At 41.8% G+C, this 25,708-nt stretch overlaps 1 protein-coding gene across 7 annotated transcripts in view; it reads left to right on the top strand.

Annotated features, from left to right (window-relative positions):
* Adamts3 (ADAM metallopeptidase with thrombospondin type 1 motif 3) overlaps positions 1-24,829 on the top strand; it is a 281,816-nt gene extending 256,987 nt beyond the window's left edge. For all 7 annotated transcript variants that reach the window (XM_063240532.1, XM_063240531.1, XM_063240534.1 and 4 more), the window contains 5 exons: positions 12,392-12,560; positions 14,921-15,053; positions 17,928-18,135; positions 19,523-19,640; positions 22,274-24,829. In XM_063240532.1, the coding sequence (XP_063096602.1) occupies positions 12,392-12,560; positions 14,921-15,053; positions 17,928-18,135; positions 19,523-19,640; positions 22,274-22,821 (1,176 nt within the window). In that variant the 3' untranslated portion in view covers positions 22,822-24,829. The remainder of the gene's footprint in view (positions 1-12,391; positions 12,561-14,920; positions 15,054-17,927; positions 18,136-19,522; positions 19,641-22,273) is intronic.
* The last annotated feature ends 879 nt before the right edge of the window (positions 24,830-25,708 follow it).

Genomic DNA, 25,708 nt, shown 5'->3' with positions numbered 1-25,708 from the left:
CTTCTGTTCTGTCCCCCGAGGCACCGTCTGGTTTTGGGGTGTTTTCCCTCCGTCCAGTAGCACTGCTGTTCTACACCGTGGCTGTGTAGTATAACGTGAAGTCCAGGACTGTGATGGCTTCTGTCTTGCCCTCTTGCCCAGAATTGCTCTTGCTTATTCTAGGTCTCTTCTGGTTCCATACGACATTGTTTTCTCCAGTCCAGAAGGCATATTTTTGGTACTTTGAGACTGTTAAATCTATGTAACAGTTTCAGAAGTATTGCCATTTTTTACTATAAATTCTTTGTATCCAGGAACAGAACATCTTTCAGTTTTCTAAAATCCTCTTCAATTGCCTTTTTGAGTTCCCTAGTTTTTATTAGAGAAGTCTTTTTGCTTCCTTGATGAGATTGATTCTTTTATATTTCATTTTGCTTGATACTGTTGTGAAGGGTATGATGTCCTAATTTCCCTCTCGGTGAGCTGCTTACGATGCACAGGAATGCTACTGATTTTTGAGTGACTTTTTATCCTGCTTACACTGCTGAATTTGGATGTTCTAGAAGTCTTTTAGTGGACTTTTTGATTCTTCTGTATAGAAGAATCAGTCATCAGCAAACAGTGATCATTTAACTTCTTTCTTCAGTGTCCCTTTTATTTCTTTCTCTTGTCTTATTGGTCTAGTTAATAGTTTGAGAAATGGGCTGGGAGTTTGGCTCAGTGGCATGAGCACCTGTTCAGCAAGCACAAGGTCATAAGTTTGGTCCCTGGAACAAAAAAAGAAAACTGTATTAAACTGGAGTGGTGATAGCAGGCATCCTTGTCTCGTCTCTATTTAAGAGAGAAAACTTGCAGCTTCTCTCCATGTAATGTGATATTGGCAGTTGTTTCATTATAAGTGGCTTTTATCAAGTTGAGATAAAGACCTTGTATTCCTATTTTGTTCAGAGTTTTTATCATGAATGACTGAAGGATTTTATCAGATGCTTTTCTCCATCTCTTGAGATGATCATGTGATTTTTGTCTTTGATTCTATTTATGTGATACATTACATTCATTGATTTGTACACATTAAACCATTCCTGCAAACCTGGAATGAACCCTACGTGGTCATGGTGTTACCTTTTTGATGATTTGCCGCATTCATTTGACCAGTACTTACTGAAAATTTCTCATCTGTATTCATTAGGGATACTGGTCTGTAGTTCTCTTTCTTGGTTGGGTTCTTCTCTAGTTTCAGTATCAGGGTGATGCTTCCTTCCAGAAATGACTGTGAGTATTGCTTCCCTTTCACTGTCACTAAAGAGTTTGATGAGTACTGGCTTTAGAGTTTCTCTATTGTTCTTGTAGAATTTAGCAGTGAACACATCAGAACCTAGACTATTTCTAAGTTGGTAGTGTTTTTATTATTTCTTCAGTTTAGCTGGCTGAGATTGGATTATTCAGGATTGTTAAAACTTGATTCTGTTCTTAGTAGTGCATATATATCTCAGAATTTACTCATTTCCTCTGAATTTTCCATTTTATTAGAATACAGGTTCTCAAAATCGTTACCAATAATCTGAATTTCAGTAGAATCCATTGTGATTTTATCTTATTTTTAATTGCTTGGATTTGTGTCTTTTTCTTGTTTTAGTAAAAATCCTTCCTTACGTTACCTTTGTGTTTGAATTGTTCTTGTAAAATTTCTAAAACCTTGGGTTATTTATTTTTGCTCATTCTGTTTTTCCGCTGTGGAAATTCACTACTATGAACTTCTCTCTTAAGACTGCTTTCATTGCATTTTGTTTCATTGCAATTTTGATTGCCTACCTTCTTTAAATTTACCTATGATCCATTGATTTTTCAGAAGAATATTGTTTAAATTCTATGTGTTTCCATAGTTCTTAGGCTTTCTTTTGCCATTGATTTCTAGTTTTATGGTACATTTTGGGTAATATGCATGGAATAATTTAATTTGCATTTATTTACAGATGCTTTATTGGCAAGTATGTGGTCTGTTTTGTAGAAAGTCCCATGTGCTGCTGAGAAGAATGTATATTCTGTCGTTTTTAGATGGAACACTCTGTTATCTGTTAACCACCTACCAGTTTAATTATTTAAATACAGAATGACCAATAGATGCATAATTTTTGTTAATATTTATAAGATAACAGGAAATATAAAAATGACAAGTTTATCAAAATTTATTCAATACAGGAAATGACACCTACCCTAGCAACATTTGGGACACTCAATATATAAACAAGCACACTGTCTGAAATGTGGGGTAAACTGTTAAGTGGTTAAGTCTATTGTTTGAAGATTTCATTTAACCGTGATACTTCTCCATTGATTTTTTTTGTCCATTTGTAACAGTGGGTATTGCGATCTCCTATTGCAATAGTATTGCGGTTTATCTGATGTTTATTGATATTTGTTTTATGAAGGTAGCTGTGCTGATATTTGGCACATATATGTTTATAATTGTTACTGCTTTCTGTTGAATTGTTCCTTTAACTAATATGTAGGGACCTTTTTGTCTCTTATGATCAGTCTTAGTTTGAAATCTGATTTGTCTGAAATTCGAAAAGCAGCTCATGCTTTGTTCTGTGTTCCCACTGCATGAAATACTATTTTCTATTCTTTTGATTTTTAGTTTGTGAGTTTCTTTTTGAATTAAGTGTGTTTCTTGAATGCCTCATATTGTTGGTTTTCTTTCTTTATCCTTTGTGCCAGTGTGTGTCTTTTGTTGGGGAATTAAGGTCATTCACATTGAGAATTTTTACTGGGAAGTACTGACTTATTCCTGTCTGGGTTATTTTCCTATTACTCATGTCCTCATTTTTCTCCTTTTACTTACCTGCTCACTTTCCAAGTATATTCATTCTTTTTGACTTACCAGCATTGTTGGGCTTCACTGTGACTTTTTAGAGTACCCTTGAAAGTTTTTTGTAGTGCTGGTTTTATGAGCATGAATTTCTTGAGATGTTCCTTGTCATGGAAACACCTTATTTTTCCCTAAGTTTTAAAGGAAACTCTGTAGGATACATAAGTCTTGGTGCCAAGCTATTTTCTTTTAGAGCTTGAAACATTTCTCTCTGCTAGCCTTTAAGGTTAGTGTGGAGAAGTCTGCTGTGATTCTAATGGGTTTACTTTTTTATGTGATTTGTTGTTTTCTCTAATAGCTTTGAAGATTTGGTCCCTGCAGTGGAATTCTGGAATTTTGAGTATAAATGTAGCGTAGAGACGTTCTGTTTTGGTCATGGCTATTCGGGTATTCTACATGTCTCACTTACCTGTATGTTTCTTTCTGCCACTATTTCTGTGAACATGTTTTTTTATGCCATTTGTTAACTGTCAAGAAATTGACAGTTTTTGATCCGGCCCGCGGATCAATCCGTGGGTCTCACCTGGAGAGGGGACGGGGATGAGGGGCTGGGCAAGAGGAAAGAGAGATTGAGACAAGATGAGAGGTTCCAATCAAGTCTCGTTTATTCAGGAAGTGTACATGGCTTATATAAAGTCCAAGGGAACATAGCTTTACAGGATAGGTCAGTTTAGATCTTCTCATATGACGTGGACCTATCAGACTATCAGGAAACCATGTGTAAGCAACTAAGTAAGAGGAAGCAAAGTATGTAAGCAGGAGAGAATTATGAGAGATGTAGGCTGAAGTGAAAGGGTGCTTAAGACATGCATGTTGTAGGCAGAGGAGGATCATGGGAAATGTAGGCTGATATACAAAATGCCCTCAGGTGGGAGGGGCAGGACAGCGGCAGCCATTCTGAGCCGCTCCCTACATCTCCTCCCTTATTATTATATTTTTTAGGAGTATGGCAGGCCCTGTGAGGACAGCGCCTGTCTTAGGTCAAGGACTCCTCATATGAACCCAATCGAGCCTTACCCATCGTGGGCCTGCAGGACAGCAGTTGGTCCTGTGCCTGTCTTAGGTGGTCAATGGCATAACATATGTGTCCTAGTTGCCCATCTCTGGCTGCCTGTCCAGTGCCTCAGGGCATTTGGCCTACATCGTCATGTAAGCCATTTATAGGGATTGTTTCCCAATAAGTTTGTTGTTCTGCCATCTCCAATTGATGGTAATATACCTGAATGGGCTTTGCCATAAATTTGTCAAGCCTGTTGTTAAGCATCAAGATCCTCTGAGAAATGCAGGGGCCTATAGTTAAGAGTAGCAATAAGGCAGCTAGGGGTCCTAGAAGGGGAGCAATATAGGGGAAGAGGCCTCCCCACATGGAGGAGATGGTGCTCTCTGTGAGGCGCTCCTTTTCCCTGTTTTTGAGGCGTTCTCTTAATTTGGTCATAGAGTCTTTGACAACTCCTGAGTGGTCTGCATAAAAGCAACATTCTTCTTTGAGGGCAGTGCATAGTCTGCCCTCCTTTAGATAAAGGAGGTTTAGACCTCTTCTATTTTGTAGGACTACTTCAGACAAGGATGTTAGGGACTTTTGTAGGGCTGTTATAGATGTCTCTATTTCTTTTAGGTCCTGGTCTACAGCCGCTTGTAGCTGGGACAAGCAGACATCTTGTGTTACCAGTGCTGTAGTTCCTGTCTCCACCCCCGCCGTGACTCCTAGTCCCAACAGCACGGCCAGGGTTAGGGACATGGACTCTCTTTTGACTCTGTAAGCACCTTGTAAATACTGGAAAAAGAGGTTGTCAGAATGGTAAATTATACAGGGAAGGACCTGGACAAGAACGCAGAAGTCAGCCGACTGATTGAAGACATTGGTTGATATGCAGGAAGAGAGGCCAGTATTATAGGCCCAAAATGTCCCTGTGGGTGGGATATGATACTGACCACTAGGGAAATCTGCATGAAATTGAGCACATAGTTGTCTTTGCTGTTGGGGCCAGTTGTCCTTTTTACCAAGGCAAATACCCCACCTAGAGATGTCGAGGAAAGTTATTTTATTGCGGATGGTCCAACTGCAGGCGCTCGTGTTGGAGGACATAACGAAGGTCGCGTTGAGTGCCTTTCCTTTGTAATATGGGGGAGGGGCAGCCAAGCATAACTAGCAAGACTGGGTCAAATTAGGCCATGTCAGATTTAAAGCATGATAGGCTCCTGAAATTAAGTCAAAGAGGTTAGATCCTGAGGAATGAGTGGGGTTCTGGGATGAGGATGCGTGGGGGGGGGGCTTAAAGTGGAAGTCCCAAATAGTTGGTGGGGAATTGGCTTGGGGACTGTGGGCCCTTGGAGGGTTGGGGACTTTGGGGGGGGGCTGACTTTGGTTTAAGGGCTTTATTTGTACCCACTTTCACAGTAAGGGTGATGGCTCCTTTTCTATGAGAATAAGGCCACCCCTGTCTGAGCCAGATTGGTGATATCAAATTCCCCAGGTGCGTCCCTGTCAGCCAGCCCTGTTCCTGGGGGGTGGTGATGGTTATATCTATTGTATCGCAAATTAGGCATGTTCTACTATCCCACCAGGAGGGAGAATGGGCGGAGCGCCACAATGGGCGGCAGCCTGATGGCCCCCATTTTACGTGAAGATGTTTATCAGGTATGTTAGGGACCCATCCTGTAGCAGCTGTTTCACAGCCCCAGTAGGAACAATAATATTGTCCTGGGGAATTACAATATGATCTGCCTTCTACTGCGGCGGGACAAAAATATACTGGCAATGTATTTTGGCAGGGCTTAATGGGCACAAGGACACAAGACCGGACCTTAAAATTTGGATTTCCTGATCCTACTCAGGTTGTAACTTATGTTTGATCGTCCCAACGAATAATTGACCACTTTCAAGGTTGGTGGGGATTATCAGTCACCGTTCACAGATGTAATCACACTAGAAATCTGATGATTGCCCGTGAGATCTTCAGGGTCAGCATCTTTCTGTAAAAGAGCACAGAGAAAAAGCCTCAGGGGACCACATCATCCCTGGGCGTATGGGAGGCCCATATTAATTTGTCTGTTGTTGTATGTCAGCTTGTCTTATAAGCCGTTCGGGGAGCCATCTAGCTTCCTTTTCCTGTTTGGAGTAAATGCACACAGAGCCTCGTCCCCAGATAAGGACTGGGTCAGGGCCATTCCATGTGTTGGTTAGGGGCAAATTGTGTTGCTGTCTGTGTGTGCCAGAGATGAGATGCCGCTGAGCAGCTTGAGGCATCAGGGATAGAAAATTTAAAATAAAGAGAGCATGTGAGAGAATATTTCTAGGAGACCCTCAAGTTGGGTACCAGGTCCCCTTTTTATTTTATCTATAGTAGATTTGAGGGAGTGATGTGCACGTTCAACAATACCTTGTCCTTGAGGATTGTAAGGTATACCTGTGGTATGGAGGATATTAAGGCACTTGCAAAATTTGGCAAAGTAGGTACTAGTATAGCCTGGGCCATTGTCAGTTTTGAGCTGTTGGGGGCATCCCAGAACCGAGAGAGCTAATAGCATATGGGCTATAATATGTTTGGTAGCCTCTCCTGTCTTAAGGGTGGCAAAAATGAAACTGCTGTATGTATCAACAATTACATGTATATATTTTAAGTTTCCAAATTCATTAAAATGAGTGACATCCATCTTCCACAAGGCATTGGGGATTAGGCTTCTTGGATTAACTCATAAGTGTTGAACAGGCAAATGAGCAGCACAAGAGGGGCAATTTTTTATAATTTGTCTGGCTTGTTCCCGAGTAATTTTGTGGAGGAGGCGCAGGGTTTAGGCATTGAGGTGGTGTAACCGATGAGTTCATTGGGCCTCAGATACCTTAGAGTCTTCTGTGGGCTCAGAATGGATGAAGACCTGTGTCCGTGTGACAATATCAGCCAAATGATTTCCCTGAGCAAGGGGACCCAGGAGACCAGAATGAGCTCGCAAGTGGCCAATGAAAAACTTGTGACTGCAAAGCCGAATCATGTCCTGCAATTGCTTGAATAGGTGTGCAGCTGGGGAGGCATGGCTTATGGTGGCAACAGTTTCTAATAATGGAACAGACTGAGCGAGATAGGCACTATCAGTAAACAAATTGAAGGGTTGATTGGGGTAGGCGGTAAAAACTGTAAGAATAGCCTGTAGTTCTGCCAACTGTGCGGATGATGTATCTGTCTGTAGGGTAAAAACACTGTTCTGTGCTACGTAAGCAGCCCTGCCAGAGGAGGAACCATCAGTGAATAACACTGGGGCATCGGAAAGAGGTTGAAAGGCTGTAATCTTGGGGAATACAAATGGGTGACAGTTAGCAAAATCAATCAATTTATTTGGAGGATAATGGTTATCAGTGGTCCCTGAGAAGGAGGCTATAGCAATAGGCCATGCCTCAAACTTCTGAGGTTTCCACTGCACCCTTGGCTTCACCCTTACATCTTTACATATTGCCCTCTCAGGTTCACACTCATTGGCCTCCCAGGCCTTTTGCAAGTAGGATGGAAGCCATCTTACCCTCATAATTTGTACATTTTCCTTGCACCTAAAATCAGTGCCTCATGCATGCCGCCAAGCTTTCCTGTCAGTTGGAACAGTAGCCAGGCTTTTCTGTCTCTTGGCTGTAGGGGTCAAGTGCCTGGATTGCTGGGCAGCACACACCTGTAATCAGGTGACATCTCTGAACCTTTCCAAACTCTGCTCATAAGCCATTTCCAAAGGCTCTCAAACCACATGGTCAGGTACAGTCCGAGCAACACCCCACTGTTGATACCAAATTCTGTTAGATTTTACTCATTGCTGAGACAAAATACCTGATGCCCAAAATTAGGGAAGAAAGGTTTATTTCTTACAGTTCTTGGAAGTTTCATTCCATATTTAGCTGGCTCCAAGGCAGAATGGCATGGTGGGGCAGCCATTCATGGCCTCTGCAAACAGCAAGGCACAAACCTGCAAGAGAACAACACACATCCTTCCCACCTTTACATCATATCCTGGCTCCATCTTTGGGCAGGTAAAACTCTCACACCACCAAACTAAGCACTATACAATCAACCAATCACAAATGCTAGATTTGGTCACATCCATAATTCCATGAAGCTTGGGGTCACTGATATGAACCACAACAGATGGCCTTTATGAGATTGAGGTAGGTGCCATCTATTCCAAGTTTCTGTAGGATTTTTATCATGAACAAGTGTTGAACTTTTTGTTTTGCATCTATGGAGATAATCATGTGGTTTTTGTTTTTGGCTCTGTTGATGTGGTATATTATATTTACTGATTTGCATATGTTAAACCATCCCTTCATTCTTGGAATAAATTCCACTTGGTCATTGTATATAATCTTCTTGATGATTTGCTGCATTCTATTTGTCAGTATTTTATTGAGAATCTGTGCATCAGCACTCGTTAGATTGGCCTATAGTTCTCCTTTTTGGTTGAGTCTTTTTCTGGCTTTAGTATCAGAGTAATACTTGCTTCCAGAAATGAATTATGGATGATTGCTTCCCTTTCAATTTCATTGAACAGTTTAAGGATTGGCCTCAGATCTTCTCAAGTTTCTTGTAGAATTCAACTGTGAATCCATCAGAACCTGAGCTTTTCTTTGTTGGTAAGTTATAACATTCAGTAACGTTTAATCAAGTTTTGGTTTTCAATTTCAATTTCAATCAGTTGAGCTTTGGTAGTTCATGTTTCCAGTAATCCATCCATTTTGTCTGTTTTTTCCCCCTATGTGAATAGATATTTTCAAAGTTTAAGTATTCATGATCTTTTGAATTTCCATGGGCTCTGTAATAATTTGTCTCTTTTCAGACCTTATTGCGTGAATTTGAGTGTCTTCTTTCTTTTTCTTGAGAAGGTTGGCCAGGGGCTTATCAATTTTGTTTATTCTCTCAAAAAAAAACAGCTTTTTGATTCATTAATTCTTTGTGTTATTTTTTAGTTTCACTTGTATTAATTTCTGCTCTGATCTTTATACTTTCTCTCTTCTCTGAGCTTTGGGTTTACTTGCTCTTCTTTTTCTAGAAGCTTGAGATATAGCATTATATTGTTTATTTGTGCTTGTTCTGTTTTCTTGATATGACAATTTATTGCTATGTATTTCCCTCTTAGGACTACTCTCATGGTGTCTCCCAGGTTACAATATTTTGTATCTGAATTTTAATTGAATTTTAAATATTGTTTTATTTCTTCTTTAACTTCACTTGTAATCCACTAGTTGTTTAGGCAATTGTTATTTAATTTCCATGTATTTCTGCAGGCTTTGCAATTTCTTTTGCCATTAATTTCCAATTTAAGTGCACTGTGGTCAGATAATATGCATGGGATAATTTCTATCCTTAAGAATGTTTTATGGGTTAATATATGATCTATTTTGGAGAATGTCCCATGTGCAGCTGAGAAGAATGTGTATTCTGATGTGGTTGTGTCTCTGTAAACATCTACTAAGTCCATTTGCTCACAGGTATGATTCAGTTCTACTATTTCTTTGCTGACTTTTTATCTAGTTATTTATCTCTTTGTGACAATTGGGTATTAAAGTGTCCTATTACAATTGTGTTCTTATGTATTTGGTTTTTCATCTCCATTAGTATTTGTCTTATATAGTTGGGCGCTTCTGTATTTGGTGCATATATATTTATAATTATTCTTTCTCTTGAAGTTTTCACAAACAAGTATATAGTGACCTTATTTATCTCTTTTAATCATTTGATATTTGAAGTTCACATTATCTGCAAACTGAATACCTTTTTTCTGCATTCCTGTTCCATGGAATACTGTTTTCCATCCTTTGACTTGTAATCTATGAGTTTCTTTTTGAGTCAGGTGTGTTTCTTGTATACAGCATATTGTTGGATCCTTTTTCTTGATCATTCTGTCGATGTATTTCCTTTAATTGGTGAACTGAGGCCATTGGTGGATATAACTGATGTGAACTGGCTCACTTTTGTCATGTTATGTTCTTGTTGTTGGTTTTCGCCTTTTTCCCCCTTGTTTAATTGCTTGCCCTGTCTTTTGGTTTCTTTATGTTGTTGTTCTGGAGATTGTCATTTTGATCTCTATCTAACGTGTCTTTCACTACTCTTTCTAGAGTTGGTTTGGTGGACATGAATTTCTTCTGCTGTTCTTTGTCATGGAATTATCTTGTTTCTCCATCAAATTTGAAAGACAGTTTTTCTGGGTACATCAGTCTGAGTGGAAAGTTGTTTTCTTTTAGGGCTTAAAATATCTCACTCCAAGCTCATCTTGACTTGAGAGTTTGTGCTGAAAAGTCTGCTGTGATTTTGATGGGCTTTCCTTGCTAGGTGAGTTGTGTCTTTTCTCTAACAGCTTTTAGTATTCTGTTTTTATGTGTTTGTTTTATCTTATGTCTGGGATCTTAATTATTATATGTCTGAGTATAGATTTATGTTGGTTATGACTGCTTGGTGTTGTATTTTCCTCACTTATCTGTATATAAGATTTTTTTCCCCTGTGTTTTGGAAATTTTCTACTATTACTTCTGTGAATAGTTTACTGATGTCATTTATGTTGACTCCTGCCCATTAGTCTTATATTGTTTCTCTTGGCATCATCTTGAAGCTGGTGGATTGTCATTTCATGCTGCTTTGTTATTTTTAAAAATTCTATCCTTTCATGATTGCTAACTACTATCTTGTACTCAAGGTCTGAAATTCTATCCTCATCTTCATCTAAACAGTTTTGCCATCTTTGAATAGAATTTTTTGTTGCTTGGCTGTCTCTTTGAGTTTGTTTCATGGATTCTGCTTGTTTTCTACATTGTTCATTCAAGATTTCAGTTTCCCATGCTCCTGCACTTTTTTATCTATTTTTTTTTTCTCTAGCTGCGCTGAGCAACTCCTTTACTAAGGTTGTTATTTCTGTCTTCATGTGAGAAGTAATTTCTAATTTGATTTCCTCTATAGCCTCATGGAGTTTTTTCTTGAATTTTCTATCTTTTCAGAGATTTCATGTGTATGACTTTTAAAGTCCTCTATTTCAATGTCTCCTGTACTTGCTCCTGATGCACTAGATGTTGGAGATTGCATTTTGCTTTTTTTTTTTTTTCTCATTTTGTCATTTTCATCTTTGTGGCTAATATTTGGTCTTTTAATGCCACCAGTCTCAACTGTTGGTAGTGTGTATCTTAGGGTCCTACTGTGTGTTTGATGTTTGTCCGATTGCTGGGTACCACAGTGAAGAGGAGGCTAGTTATCAGAATTCCTCCTGCAGGGCCTGTTTGGTGCATCTTATATTCTTCCTAGACTGTCTAGCCTAGGAGTAGTGATATAAGTCATCCCTTAGTTCCTGCTGTTGCTATGTCTTCAGGTTGTTCCAGGTCACCAGATCTCCCAGGCTATAGTGTTTTTCTCCACTGGGACCCTACTGTGTTACTTGGTGTCTCATAACCCCTTTTCATTGTCTCCAGGTTGGGGGGGCACCTGGCACACTCCTCAACCCACCTGATGGTCCTTTGTATGGAGGAAGGACTCACCTAAGTTTCTACAGCTGGAGGGGACTTAGCTACTGCTCCTGTTTATCCACTGAAGTCCTCTATTTTAGGGGTATACTTACCACACTGACAGAAGCCTGCTGAGGTCTTCTTTTTGAATGATGGGTTACTGAGTCTCCCATGAACCCAGCATGATTAATCCAGTGCAGTCCAAGGTTCTGGGAGGAGGAGTGGAAGTCCAAGATCAACAGCAGTACTAGGTCCATGTGGTAGGGAGGTGTTTCCGAGAGTGGGAGGGAGTGCACAGAAGCCACTGGGCCATGCATGCCAGTGGAGATCTGGGGGTCCAAGGAAGGCAGTGCACTCCGTGTCTTAATGAATTGCTGGAGCTTGTATGGTGTGGACTACTGCGGAGACCAAGGCTCCATCAAGGTGGGACAGTCCACACACTGGTGAGTGAGGAAGTGATGAAATGATTTGCACTGCTGGAACTAAGACCATACTGACATTGTCACAGCACTTTTCAGGGATCCATCCTGCTGTGGGAAATGTTACCACATGAAGGGAGTAAACGAGGCAGAAACCCCCTGCACACCCCACTGTGTGACACCACAAGAGACTCCTTGCCTTCTCAGTGCCTCTAGGGTCCTCTGGTTCTTTGGAGCTGTGCATTGCTTTTGCCTTCTTCATGTGTTTCCATGGTGTGTTTTCTGGAGAGACATTATCTTTCTTACCATAACAAAACAGTTGATTATCAAGAACAACTTTAAAATGTACCAAGGAGATGGTAATTTCAGGAAGCCTACAGTGAGCAAGGTTATTATTGTAATATAAGCATGTGTGCATTTTAGGTACACATTTTTATATTTGCATATAATTTTATTCGTATATTTTATGTACAAATTTTTATATTTACATTTTTTCTGAAACAATGTATACTTACACTTAATAGAAATAAAAACATTGTAGTTTAGAAACTACTTAGAAGTTTTCCCGTTTCAGTAAAAACAGCATTGTTAAATATTTATAAGTTTTCACCTCAAATTGAAAATGCTCAGTTGATTTACACGTCCGTGTTGCATATGTGCTAGATCATCCCTCAGGAGAACGTCACCCGCTCCTCCAGCCTGACCTACAAGTACATCATCCACGAGGACTCTGTGCCCACCATCAGCAGCAATAATGTTATCCAGGAAGAGCTGGACACCTTTGAGTGGGCTCTGAAGAGCTGGTCTCAGTGCTCCAAGCCCTGTGGTGGAGGTACGGACAGAACACATTCATGCTGCTTTAAAAGACGGCATGTAACTCAGGCTGCAGCTAAGAGACACTACACTTAACAGCCAAAGTGTAAATGTAAAACATGGTTATGGAAAATGTGGGGATCAGCAGCGAAGAGGGTTCCGCTGATAACAGCAGTAGAGCAGAATCCCTCTTGCAACAGTTCTTCGTCTCTGGGTCCCAGCAGTGCTGCTCTGGATCATGTTGCCTCTCCTAAGCCCTCCCAAATGCAGGTGCCACCCTTTTTCTCCACTTTCCGTGCCTGTGTACTGGTTTTCCACTTGTGTTACTGAAAGAGCTACCAGCTTCATGTGGATAGACAACAGAGTATGCTGTTCTCAGTGCTGTGAAGTGCATGAATACTCCAGGAGGCCCTAAGAGACTGCTGCTGTTTTTGTCTCTGTTGTTCTGGTTGGTGAAACCAAAGCACAGGGAAAGACGGTAATTTGTCTAAGACTTGGAATTCGGATGCAGGCAGCCTGCCTTCTTCATGCGTGCCCTTCCTCGCCACACTCACTGCCCCCACCTCCCTCAACAAAACCCTCTGAGCTACACTAGGGCCCTGTTGCCACCTGTTCCTCTGGTTCTCAACAACCTTGACCGGACAAAACTGTCCAGTGGACAGCAGAATGCAAGGGCCATCACAGCCATGGCAGAAAGTAATTGAGAACAAAAAAATGTGGCCATGACAGAAAATGCTTTAGTGTGAACCATTTACAATGTAAAGTTTAAGAAGGTATTTTTCAAGTGTGTAAGGGTGATAAAATGTTTTGATTGGTTAAGAAAAATGCATCTTTATCCATCATCAGATGCTTATTTAACTTGAATCCTTTTTTCTGCTGAATGTTTGCATCCACCAAGCGTCAGATTTGTCAGGTACACTGTCTTGTGTGGGTGACATCTGTCCCCTCCTCTTCAGGCTTCCTCCCCTGTTCTGGAAGAAAAGACTGTCGCCACGGCCTGTTCCCCACTTAGCTGACTTTTCTTCTTTTTCTTTATTTCCAGGGTAAACTTTTGTGGATGAATGAATGGAATCTTGTTATTTTCCTGTTAAATCCTTACTCTTTCCTTGGGGTGCCCCGGAACACATGACATTATTTAAGTAGTATTCTTGCCCAAAAGTAAATAACCTAAATCCCATCATGAGTTATTGAACAAACCAAACTTTGGGACTCTTTGCAAAACAACTAGCTTATGTACTTGAAAAAAATGTTAAATGCCACAAAAGACAGAAAGAGGCTCAGAAATTATTTCTGATAGAAGTTAAAGACGTAGAGAAGTTAAACGTAACACATGACCCTTACCTGGAAAAGCATTGTTGTATAGAACATTATGAGGATAAATGTTGAATATGATCTAAACACTGAATTAGATAACAGAATTACATCTGTGTTAAATTTCCTGATTCTAATAGTTATTTTGTAGTTACTTGCTTGTTATGAAAAACTTAGGAGTGAAGGGTCAAGATATCTGTAACTTACTCTCATAGTTCAGAAAAAATTGAGACATGCAGTAAAATTTTTACGTAAATACACGTATATACTGATATATATCTTTATGAAGTAAATATGATGACATAGTAACAAACCACATATGAATATTTATTGTGCTTTCCTTACAACCTTTTTGTAGGCTTGAACATTTTCAAACTTTTATAACTTGTTTTTTACAAACATGAAAACAGCAGATGCAGGAAACCTTCTCTGGTCAGTCCCATGGCCTTCAGGGTAAAGTCCGAGTCTTTGTCTAGCTCAAGGCCGCCAGGCCAGATCCGCTCTTGCTCAGTCTCTGCACTCTCAGCAGTCCGCCTTCTGTAGCACCTGGAGTTTCTTCATCTTCTGTCCCCAGAGTGCACTCCTGCTCCTGTCCTTTTCCTAATACTTTGCTCTAGGATTCTTCTGCGGTGGGAAGCGCTGGTCTTGGGTGCTTTCCCTGCCCTCCTCCCCTAACTCCAGGCCTTTATTCTGTGCTCCCTTGGTGCTCTCGCAGGTGGCCACTGGAAGACTGTAAAAGCCTTTGGTACTGGGTGTTGTCACCGTGGTTTGAAATCTGTTCTTCACACTGCATTGTATGTATTCAGAGTCTATTTCACCAGCAGATGCACAGTTGCTGTCTTATAAATTTTAAGATTTATTAAATCTAGGCTAGAAAAGTAAGAATTCTTTCACTGAATGTGATAGAATCTCTAAAAGCTATCACAGTACCTGGCTTACTATGCATGTAAATATGAAATGAATAAGTGATTCCTGTGCATGTGAATATTTATGAAATGACTGAATGTGTAAGTGAATGGGTATTCAACAAATAAATGTCTAAATTCAAAGAAATGTTTCATTTTCCAGGTTTCCAGTACACTAAATATGGATGCCGCCGGAAAAGTGATAATAAGATGGTTCACCGTAACTTCTGTGAGGCCAGTAAGAAACCAAAACCTATCAGACGAATGTGCAACATTCAGGAGTGTACACATCCCCTGTAAGCATATTTCATCTGTTACATTTGGAGCCCGATTAGGGGCTTAAATGACTTTAGCTCTTTTCAGGTTTAATTTTTGCTCAAATCTTTACATGTATCTGGTAATCAAATAATGTAATAAGAGTTTTATATAAATCTCTCATTACCTACCTTTACCATATTCTCCTTCAACTGCTGCCTGTCTTTTGATATTTGGTAATTAATTATTTCCACCTTTCTTAGTAAAATACTTGTGTTGCTAGTCCTCGACATTTGGGGCACAGTATTCAGTATTGTGTATTGAATTTCCACTATGGAATGTGAGGACCGAGCATCTCTAGCAGCACTCATAACCCACACGCCTCCTCTTCCCAGTATTCCAGGATTGATAATATTCTGATGATAATATTCAGGGTGTATGCTAACTTATAACTTAAAAGCTGAATCACATGGAATGATCTGGTTATGTTTACATTCTTGTAAAGCTTCGTTTCTTCTAAAATGGAAGCCTTGATTTTTATGTTTGTTTTCTACCGCTTTTCACAAATTCATGCTTAAACTCTTTCCTTGGGCACTCGTCCCTCTGAATAGTATCCTTCACTCTCATCGTGGTGGAGACACAGGAGTCCTCTGCGTCCCGCTGCAGCTGGAGCTTCTGCTCGGCTTTCTCCTGGAGGTTCCCACTGGCCTCTCTCTCCAGTGGGATCTCATTGCCTGTGGCAGGCGCTTTCTCATTTCTTCATTCGTATCTTTCAGGAATTTCATGCAAAAAGTATATACAAAGTAAAACATTTATAGAAGTAGCCACCTAGGAAAGTATGTAGTAAGTTGTGTATAAAGACGTGTTTTACAGTGAGTCCCAAAACTATTACTTGACAGTGTGTCCCGTCCTCTCCCCACCCCGTCCAGCCTCTGGTGGACACCTTTCTGCTCACTGCTTACACACGTTTACTGCTTTTAGATTCCACCTGTGAGGTCATGTCGTGTGTGTCTCTTTGTATTTGGCATATTTTACTTAACAAAATGTCCTCTAGGTTCATCCATATTGTTGCAAATGATGCTTGTAGACTTTTAGAACATAAAACCTTTCATCTCTGGGAGATTTTCATTGAAAATTTTCTGTGATATTTTTCGTATTCTTTTTTTTGGGGGGGAAATTTGGTAATTCAGCTTTTATTCCACTTGCTGAGTTTCGCAGTGTTGCTATCGTATCATTAATATCCAAAAGTTTTATTTTGTTCAATTATTCCTTTATCATTTGTTTTATTTCATAAATGCAATATTTTGGTTACTTTTAGGATATTAAATATGATTTCCTTTTTATGTCATATTTCTAAATATTTTCCTTCTAACCCCATCTGGTTCACCAGTGAGTATATCCCTGAGGTATGCCCCCCTTTTTTTTCTGTTTTTTTGGTTTTTGGCTTTTTTTTTTTTTTGAGAAAAGGTTTCACTCTGTGGTGGATTGTTGATTTTCCTACTGTCTGGTTTTGAAGGCCTCTAATGCTTTCATTCTCGTTTTCATGTTTTATACTATTTTGTTTTGTTATGTGTGAAGATATGGACAACTGTTTTGAAGAAAACAAAAGACTTTATAGTAACCATTGTTGATTTCTTGCTGTCTTGTTTTGAAATCTTGTGTTGCTTGCATTGTTTTGTTCTGATCTGCTTTGTTTCATTGTGTTTTATTTTCTTTATAATAAAAAGGTCTGTAGTTCAGGATAGCTTTTTTTGTATCTGAATTCAAACTCAAGACCTTGTGCTTGCCAGTATGCCTCTTGTGCCACTGAGCACATCCCTGGCCCCCCAGACTATCTTTGAATTTTCTATGTAAGCCTAATTGGCCTTAAACTCATCGTGATTCTTCTGTCTCTCGATTGCTGGGATTACAGGTGTGCGCCACCAGCCCTGAGGATACTGTTTCATTATCCTTTACAAGTTGTTTTCCCTCTGTGGTCATTTTTTTCTTTCGGTGGGTATGAAGAACCAAAATATAACCACCGATCTTTGTCATGCTTTCATATTCATGTTTCAGACTGCCTTACTCTTTCTGATCGGCAGTTGGATGTTATTGTGGCAGCTGGGCTGTCATTTTGCTCAGTTTTGAAGACTTCAGCTTTGACTCTTACTAAAAGGCGCATGTTCCTGAGAAGCGCGTTTCATAGACACACAGTTCTGATTACCAGATGGATTTCACCATCACGGTCCTATAGGACTTAGTAACTGTATGGAAAGGGAACTTCACAGAGCAGACTTGGATAGTGCTTAGACACTGATACTAACCTAGAGTCTGGCAGTATTTTGTCTGAAAGTGCCACTTTGAACTGTCCCTGCTTTCCTGAGAGAGATTTCCTCCCAGCCCTGTTGGCATATGCTGCCTTTACCTTTCGGGCAGGCCTAGAAAAGGCCAGAGAACTGACTTGTAACCAGCATAGATTGACATTCCATAGCAGCTACTGTAGAAGTGAGCCATCAGCCCAGTTGGAATACTAAGATATGAATAAACTCCAGGATTCCAGGAGGTGTCAGCACTCAAATCTGGTGGCCTTTGAAAGCCATGTATGGTCTGTTTTGTGCACATTTTGGGCTGCAAAAACTGGCACTGTGGCTAAGTTTGAGCAGGTGTTTCTGAAATGTGCTCTTCTGCCTGAACTGTACAGAGCAACCTCAAGAAAGATGTATTTCAGAAACTGTAGAGAATCCTTTAGTCTGAAGCCTGCAGAGTCACTGTGAGACAGAAAGGACAGGAAATGAAGTGGAAGGTGCAGGGCCTGGACCACCCCGTTGCCAGCAGTGGGTCCGCTGGCTTGCAAGTTGCTGGGGGGGGGCAGTCAGGTCCAGGAGCTCACACCCCATCCTCCCTGTAACGCTCTTCCACCTCAACTCCACGCACAGCTGGGTGGCAGAAGACTGGGAACACTGCACCAAGACCTGCGGCAGCTCTGGCTTCCAGCTGCGCACTGTCCGCTGCCTTCAGCCACTCCACAATGGCACCAACCGCTCTGTGAACAGCAAGTACTGTGTTGGGGAGCGTCCCGAGAGCCGCCGGCCCTGCAACAGGGTGCCCTGCCCGGCTCAGTGGAAAACAGGACCCTGGAATGAGGTGGGTGTGGGATATCATGTGCCAGTGTGTGTGGCATATGTCAGTCTGGCTTCAGTGTCACATGGGCTATGTGTGAACTGCAAAGTGTTGCATTTCATCATCATGGGAGGGGCCAGAGAAATCAATCCTTGCAACAGTATTTCTGGGTGAGATTACCTGTGGACGAACCACAATTAGTGTTTCATACATGGAGGTGTCTGAGAGGGAACTAGCCTTGCAACTGAGGTCTTTGTTGTACTCCCTCAGACATCCCAGCCCGCAAGTGCAGAGACCCAGTGCAGAGACCTGCTTCGCTGTGAGCCACTCGATGGCCCTCTCTCGGTCTGCCTTCCTTCTAGCTCCAGGTCCCATTTGAATAAATGTCTTCCTGTTCCAAACAGAGTGTGCCTGCACCGGCCTCCTGCCTTTCCCCTCCCTTGCGCTCTTCCCACCCCACCCCCCCGCCCCTCCGCACCAGAGCCCGACACCCCAGCCTAGATTCCACCCTCCCGTCTCGTGACAGTCTGTCTTCCACATGCAAGACAGCACAACTTCCCTCCAGCATGCTGGTCAGGCAAGAGTTGGCGATTCTGGGGCCATGCGCTCCTCTGTGGTCTGCACATTTCCAAGGGAAGTTTGCTTTGCTGCCCCAGCACCCAGAGGGTCCTCGTGTGGTGATTCTCATTTGATGACTGGCTGACTCTTGTTGTGTCACCTGCATTATCACTTTTGTTTCATATTTCTAAAGACTCCAAATAAGGAGTTGTGGGGCCACAGAAAGTCTAAAGGAGGAAAGGCATTGGAAATCAGAGAATAAGGGGAGGTAGAGACCTGGGCCAGGAAGGAATGAGCAGGCACATGGAGCCTTTCCACATACAATGACAGTGGTCACTCGTGTCCCTGCCTCCTCAGAGGCTTGGACCCAGCTCCGCCAGCTTCTACCCAGGTATTAGCCACCCAGACATTGCTAGGCTTACCTTTAGAGCAGGCAGCCCCTTCATGAGGGAGAAGGATTTATCAGAAGGAGGAGGTTAAATTACCCAAGGTAGTGGGTCATTGAGAAGGATAAAGGGACAGGAACCTCAGGACCAGGGCTGGGTCTCTGCAGATTGGCAGGGGCGACAGCATCCCCTCATGGCTTCTTTCACACAGCGTCAGGTGCAGGTGCTTCCTCCACTTCACACACGTCACTTCCTAAGCCATCAGGCAGTCCTGTGGCATGTTCTAGGCATGAAGCATTACACCCAGCTTCCCAGAGGCGGCGGCCAGGGTCCATGCAGTGAAACTAATGTAGCCAGATTGGTCACAGAGGAGCCAGGTGGACCACTGCAAGTCGGGATGACGTGTGCACATGATGCGCTCGGTTCCAGTCGGATAAACAGGACTAACTCCAGCCTGTGTTTCTCAGTGTTCAGTGACCTGTGGCGAAGGCACGGAGGTGAGGCAAGTCCTCTGCAGAGCTGGAGACCACTGCAGTGGGGAAAGGCCCGTGTCCAAGCGAGCCTGTCAGCTGCCACCCTGCCACGGTAGGTTAAACTGCCTGACCCTGGTTCCTGACCTCAAGAAGCAGGCCTGCCTTCCAGGGTAAGCTCTGGAGCATATTTTCTTACTGAGAATTAATCAAAGGAAAATACTCCTGAAACATGAGTCAGAGAATACTGTGTGGGGCCCCAGGCCAAACTGTGTAATGGTTGTGACCCTGTGGTGGTCTTTCAGAGCACGGCTGTGTTGGGCACAGGTGGGTCTCAGGAGTGTGTGTTCCCGGTGGGGAGACAGCTTACTTTTCTCTGTCCTAGTCTTTAAATAAAATTTCATCTCATTTTAAAGGTGTAATATCACAGCAGGTTTTGAAATATGTTACTGAAAACATTATTCTAGACATGTACGTGATCAGTGTTAGTTCTAAAGCTATTTCCAGTGATCATCATTCATATAGATAGTGATTTGAAGTAATCATCCTGCACATATGCTAAAATTAAGCAATAGCCTGACCCACCAGCTTGTCGTATCACAAAAATAGAGTTTATTTCATTTAAAACACAAAAAGAGTCTTGGTTGGTGTGCTTGTCTCCCAGGTTATCTCCCGGGGCCCCTTTTCTGTGCTGTCTCTGGAGATGAGCACTTCCGCCCCTCCCTGAGTCAGTGGGGCTCCTGTGCTTCCTGACCGTCCTGGTCCTGTCAGAGGGTGTGTCTGCCCCCCCCTTTCAGCCTCCAGTCCTTGTGCCCTCCCCCCCCCGGCTGTGCTCCCACCCGCCTCCCCTTGTCCTCCCTCTTTTGTTCCTCCTCTGGCTCCTTGCCCCTTTCCTCCCCTGCTCTGAGTTCATTCAGGCTGTCGTCACAGAATCAGATAAGTCAGGAACAGCAGAAACAGGTGGCTCATAGTTTTGGAAGCTGGAAAGCCAAAGTCAGGGTGCTGTGGACTTGTGTCTGAGTGTTCTCAAAGGTCACATAATTCTTCTCTATTTCACTCAAATATGTAACAGTGGCCGTCAGAATCTGAAGCTGCTGTTAGAATCAAGTGATCTTTTAAGATCAGGTGTTAAAGCCGTTTTTGGAAGTTCTTATAATGATTTGGACACAGAGAGAAAATGCTAAAAAAATTCTTGAATTTTAAGATTGATTTTGTCATACGACCCCTTATTTTGGTCACAGTAAATATATTATTTGCTTGAAGCTTTTCACTGCATTTAGGCCAGTGACCATAAAATTAAGGGATATCTTCACTCATGCATGTTTCTCCTCAGAATATGCCTCCCCTCTCTAATTCCTTGCGATAGCCCATCCTATCTCTGGGAGCCTCAGGCTGAGAATGGGTCTCTGCAGCCCTGAGGTACCCCTGCCGATGGGGAGTGACCCCCTTGAGTTCTTCTGTAACCCAACCTCACAGAGTGGCGGCCAAGAGCCAGAGGGAGAGAAAGATTACGAGGCCGTACCTAAAGCCATGAGCAGACTGAGAGAAGCGCTCTCCTTAGTGTAAGATACAGCCATTGAAAAGCAATTCCCAAAAGATGGGGAATTGAGACTGGAGGTGAAACCCATTCATGTAATCTTCAGGCAGTCACGGCATAACCATTAGCTAGCAAGAAATACCTGGCCATCAGCTGCACAAGAGACCTGCAGATGTCAAGGCAGTGGAGTTACTCCACAGTGTGGGTATGACCGCTCACAAAGTCAGTCATTTTAGCCTTCTGTGAACTACAGCAACTTAGCCTCCTTTTTCTCCCCAAACTTTGGAAAAAGGATTCTTCTATTTCGTCAGCACATTGTAGGGCAAGTTGTGTAGATTGTCCAATAGTTCACTGTGATTTCAAGGGACCATTCCCTTGAGGGCACAGCATACAATTTATCCGGTGGGTTTGGCGCGCTATTCTCGTGTTGCAGGCACGGGTTCAGCCGCGTAGGTCTGCTTGTCCTTGATACCCAGGACATGGCTGTACCCCTACGCAGAGGCCCTGGACCCTGGGAATCCATCCACAGAAACACTGCCTGGAGCTCTTAGAATTTTTCAAATCTAGTTTTTACAACCTGCAATCAATAAAATTTTAAAATAAAAGTGGTACAGGTATACTTTGTGTTATTTCACTCTCCTTTAAACATAAAATGCTCTCAAATCAATGAAACTTAAAAGTTGGCATACTTTACCCAAATTTGTGCTTTCAAATAGCAGTCCAAGAATATGCAGTGGTTAACATAAAACTTTTACTTTGAAGCCAGAGATTGTTCCCTTTATCAAAATAGCACTTTCATTTTTCTTTTGGACAGACATTTTTAATATATCTTTTGTTCTAATTGGTCTTTAGTGTATGACTTTTAATTTAGAAAGCCAGAAATAGAATAATAGTTTTTTAAAAAGAGATATCTTTTTTAATCCCAAAAATGTTTGTAGCAAGATACATTCTATTTTCTCATTCTAAAGTCACATAATATGCTCCTACTCAATCATCTGAAGACTCCTGGTGGACATATTGACAGTGCGGGTCAATACTTTGCAGGCAAAGAATTAGTCACTTCAGTAACATTGTCTTAGGGTTAGTATTATAGAACCTTCACACTAGAAGGTTCATATGCACAGTTCCCACTGATGATATATTCTACCCAAATCTTTTTAGGATCATAAAAGTCTTTTTATGTATAATGCTCTTCTGTTTCTTCTCTGCAGATGAGCCATGTTTGGGAGATAAGTCCATATTCTGCCAGATGGAGGTGCTGGCCCGGTACTGCTCCATACCAGGTTACAACAGGCTGTGCTGTGAGTCCTGCAGCAGGCGCAGCAGCACCCTGCCACCACTGCATTTGCCAGAGACCGCTGAGGCTCAGGAGGACGCAGTCTTTAGTCCCACAGGCCTTCCCCATGCCCTCCTTATCCCCCCACCTTTGGCTCCTTCCTACACGGAGGCGTCCACTGAGAAAAAACCTGTGAATAGCATCTCTTCCGTGGGAAGCCCAAATGCGAATGCTGCTTTCAGGCTGAACAGCAGGCCTGCTGGTGCTAACTCACCCAGGAGCGGGGCTCGGCAGGCCGGAAGGCAGGTGCTGGGCCTGCTCTCCCTGCCGGCATCCTTGCCGCGCTCACACTCAGGAGTGGCTGCTGCTCCTTCCCTTGCAGCCGGTGACTCCGTAGGTGCTTCTCAGACAAGAACCTCAAGGAATGATGGGAAGATTGTTAATAAGAGACCTCCGATAAGCTCGCCCAGCCTAGAAAGATGAGGAAAAGAACCAGCAGGAAGGAATCAGAAGGATTCCCCTCAGCAGGGTTAGTGGAAAGTGGAAAGTGTCAGAGATACTTTATCTGTTGGTGGGAAAACAAAAAGTGCTGGCTCACTTTCTCGTTCCTTTCCTCCTCCTCCTCCTCCTCTTCTCCATGGACTCATCTGCCAAGATTCATTGGAAGAAAGCACCAAAGATTATTAACAGAAGGAAAATAAGTTGCTGCGTTGGTCATTCTCTAAAGAAGAACAGGGACTAAAATGAACTGTGCATGTCAGCTGGTATTTTTCTTTTAAAAAAGTAAAAATTGAAGAGATGCCAACAGTTTACACTTTGAGAAGAAATTTTGGAAATGGGGCAAAGAATTCTTAGACTTGTATTCCTATTTATCTATATTAGAAATATTGTATGAGCAAATTTGCAGCTGTTGTGTAAATACTGTACATTGCAGAAATCCACATTATTTTGAGATGTTCTCAAAACGATTGTTTACCGTCTTACATTTCTGGACATTCTAGGTGCCTGTTGTTGAGTATTGCCTTATTTGACTTATCCCACATTCCATGGGTTGGCTTTCAAAGCAGGATACTACAGAGAAGGTACAGTTACAGCTACCAGCAGTACAAGGTTTTGTAGCATGGTTTTTGTTAAATCATCAACACAGTAGCTAAATTACAGAAAAAGAAAAAGACAGAAAAGCTTCCATAAGCAGACTTCATCTTCCCTGCCTTTCACCCTTGTAATTGCAGGCTGAGCACACTGATGGGTGCAGGGAACTGAAAGTCTGCCTGCTCAAGACAGCCCTGAAGTTCTAGTGCACATGTCCTGTGTTCTGTGTTTTTTTAAATTTTCCCACTGTTGATGCATGAACAGTAATACTTGATGTACTCCAATAGCCACAAAGGAAACATGTAGATAATTTGTGTATTGGTAACTGAGAGGCATCATCAAACTGGAATTGACCCTTGAATATGAAAGTGCTTTGGAAGGTTCAAGAGAGCATTCATTCATCAATGGTTGAGATGTTTATTTTCTGCACAGTTCGTCTCCAAATGTTCACAACCACAATGCATCTGACTGCAATGAAGTGCTCGTAACTCTGTCAGTGTTCACCTGGCACACAGCAAAGCCAGAAATGCTCTCTCCAGGGAGTAGATGTAAAGTACCTGTATATAGAATTCTGAACTGAAACTATTTATTAAAAGTTGATTTTTTTTCTTGATGGTATTTTATGTGCTAAATATTTACACTAATTTTAGTAAACTAGAGAGACATACGTAGAGAAATGTGCTTTGTTCTGTGCATTGAAAATTTAAGCAAACCACTGCAGACAATTCAAAGAACTAAAATTGAACAAATTTGATATTATGTCTACATTTTACATTTTTAAAGTAGTTGATACAACGTGGTGCCCTTCAAGGTAATATAGGAACTTAGGTCCTTAATGAAATGATGAAGTAGAAACATGTTTAAAAATATGTGAAAGAGAGCAGTGTTTCCTAAATCATCCTGAAAGAAACGTTAAGTATTGTTAGCTTAGTGTTTTTGAGGTCATTACCTAAAAAGCCTAAAAACTTACGGAAACTAAAGTATAATTAACATCTTAAGGCACAGAATACAGAAGGACTTTTGGATTTTAACTCTTACAATTAAAAGCTTAAGCCTTTGACTATGTATTTCTAAAGAATTGCTGCTACTTTATGCAAGAATTTAAAGGTCAAAAAAATTGGTAAATTCAGATAATAAAACAACACAGAGACTTAAAATTTTCCCAGAATGAAATTCTCTCTAGTTTACTTGCATGTGCATATGTCTTGTCCTCAGAGGTATTACAAAGATGCACACACACACACACACACACACACACACACACACACGATGTACATAGTCATTACATTCTGACCTTTGAGCTTTTTTCCTAAGCTAAAATTTTCTTTTTATCAAAGTGTACACTACTGATGCCGTTTGTTGTATGGGAACACATAGCAATAAAAATGTTAATAACACAGACCTGGCATTAGATTCATCACATGTAATGGAAGTGTATTCTTTCCTCCTCCAAGGTGGGCACGACTCAGATTCCCTTACACCTTGTTCTTTCTGTGAAGAGGCTCACATTAAAGACAGTGTGTCCTAGTTCCCTTTAGGGGCATAAAACACTCAAAACAAGAGGCCGTGGGAGGTGGCTTTCTGCTTCGCTGTGTCCCCAAGGAGAGCAGAAAGAAGACGACGGTAATACTGGTGCTTCTGAGAAGACAACGGGAGCTGCTGTTTTTCACAGTGTGCCGTCCAGACTGACTTGTAAGCTGTCTGCCATCTTTGAGCCTTAATTATCTGAGGATTGGTGGAAAATGGATTCTGGGGAAGATGAGACTGCGATGGAGGATGGTTTTTGTTATTTAAGAGAGTGCTGTGCTGTGGTGGTCACAGTGTGACTGGACGTGACAGACTCGGGTCTGCTCTCTCCCTCTGCCACTTTTACCTGACTGTCCTCGATCCAAGCTCAAGTTCCCTCATCTGTAACACGGGAGGCAGAGCTGTCATAGATCAGTCCATAATTGCTTCAAGAAACCAGATAATACAACTAAAGCTGTTACCACAGGACCTAGCATGCAGTTATTTGGCAATCCTAAGTCACTGCCACATTCCTTGTCGTGAGTATATAATTGACCCACAGCGTTCCTCTAGGATCCACAGCTAGCTTGAACCACATCTCTGTGCGTGATGATGATAAAGACTATGGTTTGAAGAAGCTAGTGACGGATAACTTTAAAACTTGATAGCGTGAACATACTAAAAATGATCTCCAGTGTCATTTGTGCTCACTCTCCCTTTGCAGCAGTAGTCAAACTAAGGGACAAATACTGTATTTCTCCAAAATAGTCAA

The sequence above is a fragment of the Cavia porcellus genome, unplaced genomic scaffold (assembly GCF_034190915.1).
Source record: "Cavia porcellus strain 051 isolate PalLab524CR breed Dunkin Hartley unplaced genomic scaffold, mCavPor4.1 scaffold_30, whole genome shotgun sequence".
Taxonomy (NCBI): Eukaryota; Metazoa; Chordata; class Mammalia; order Rodentia; family Caviidae; genus Cavia; species Cavia porcellus.
The sequence above is the reverse complement of the archived record's forward strand: the minus strand, read 5'-3'. Positions and strand labels throughout refer to the sequence as shown.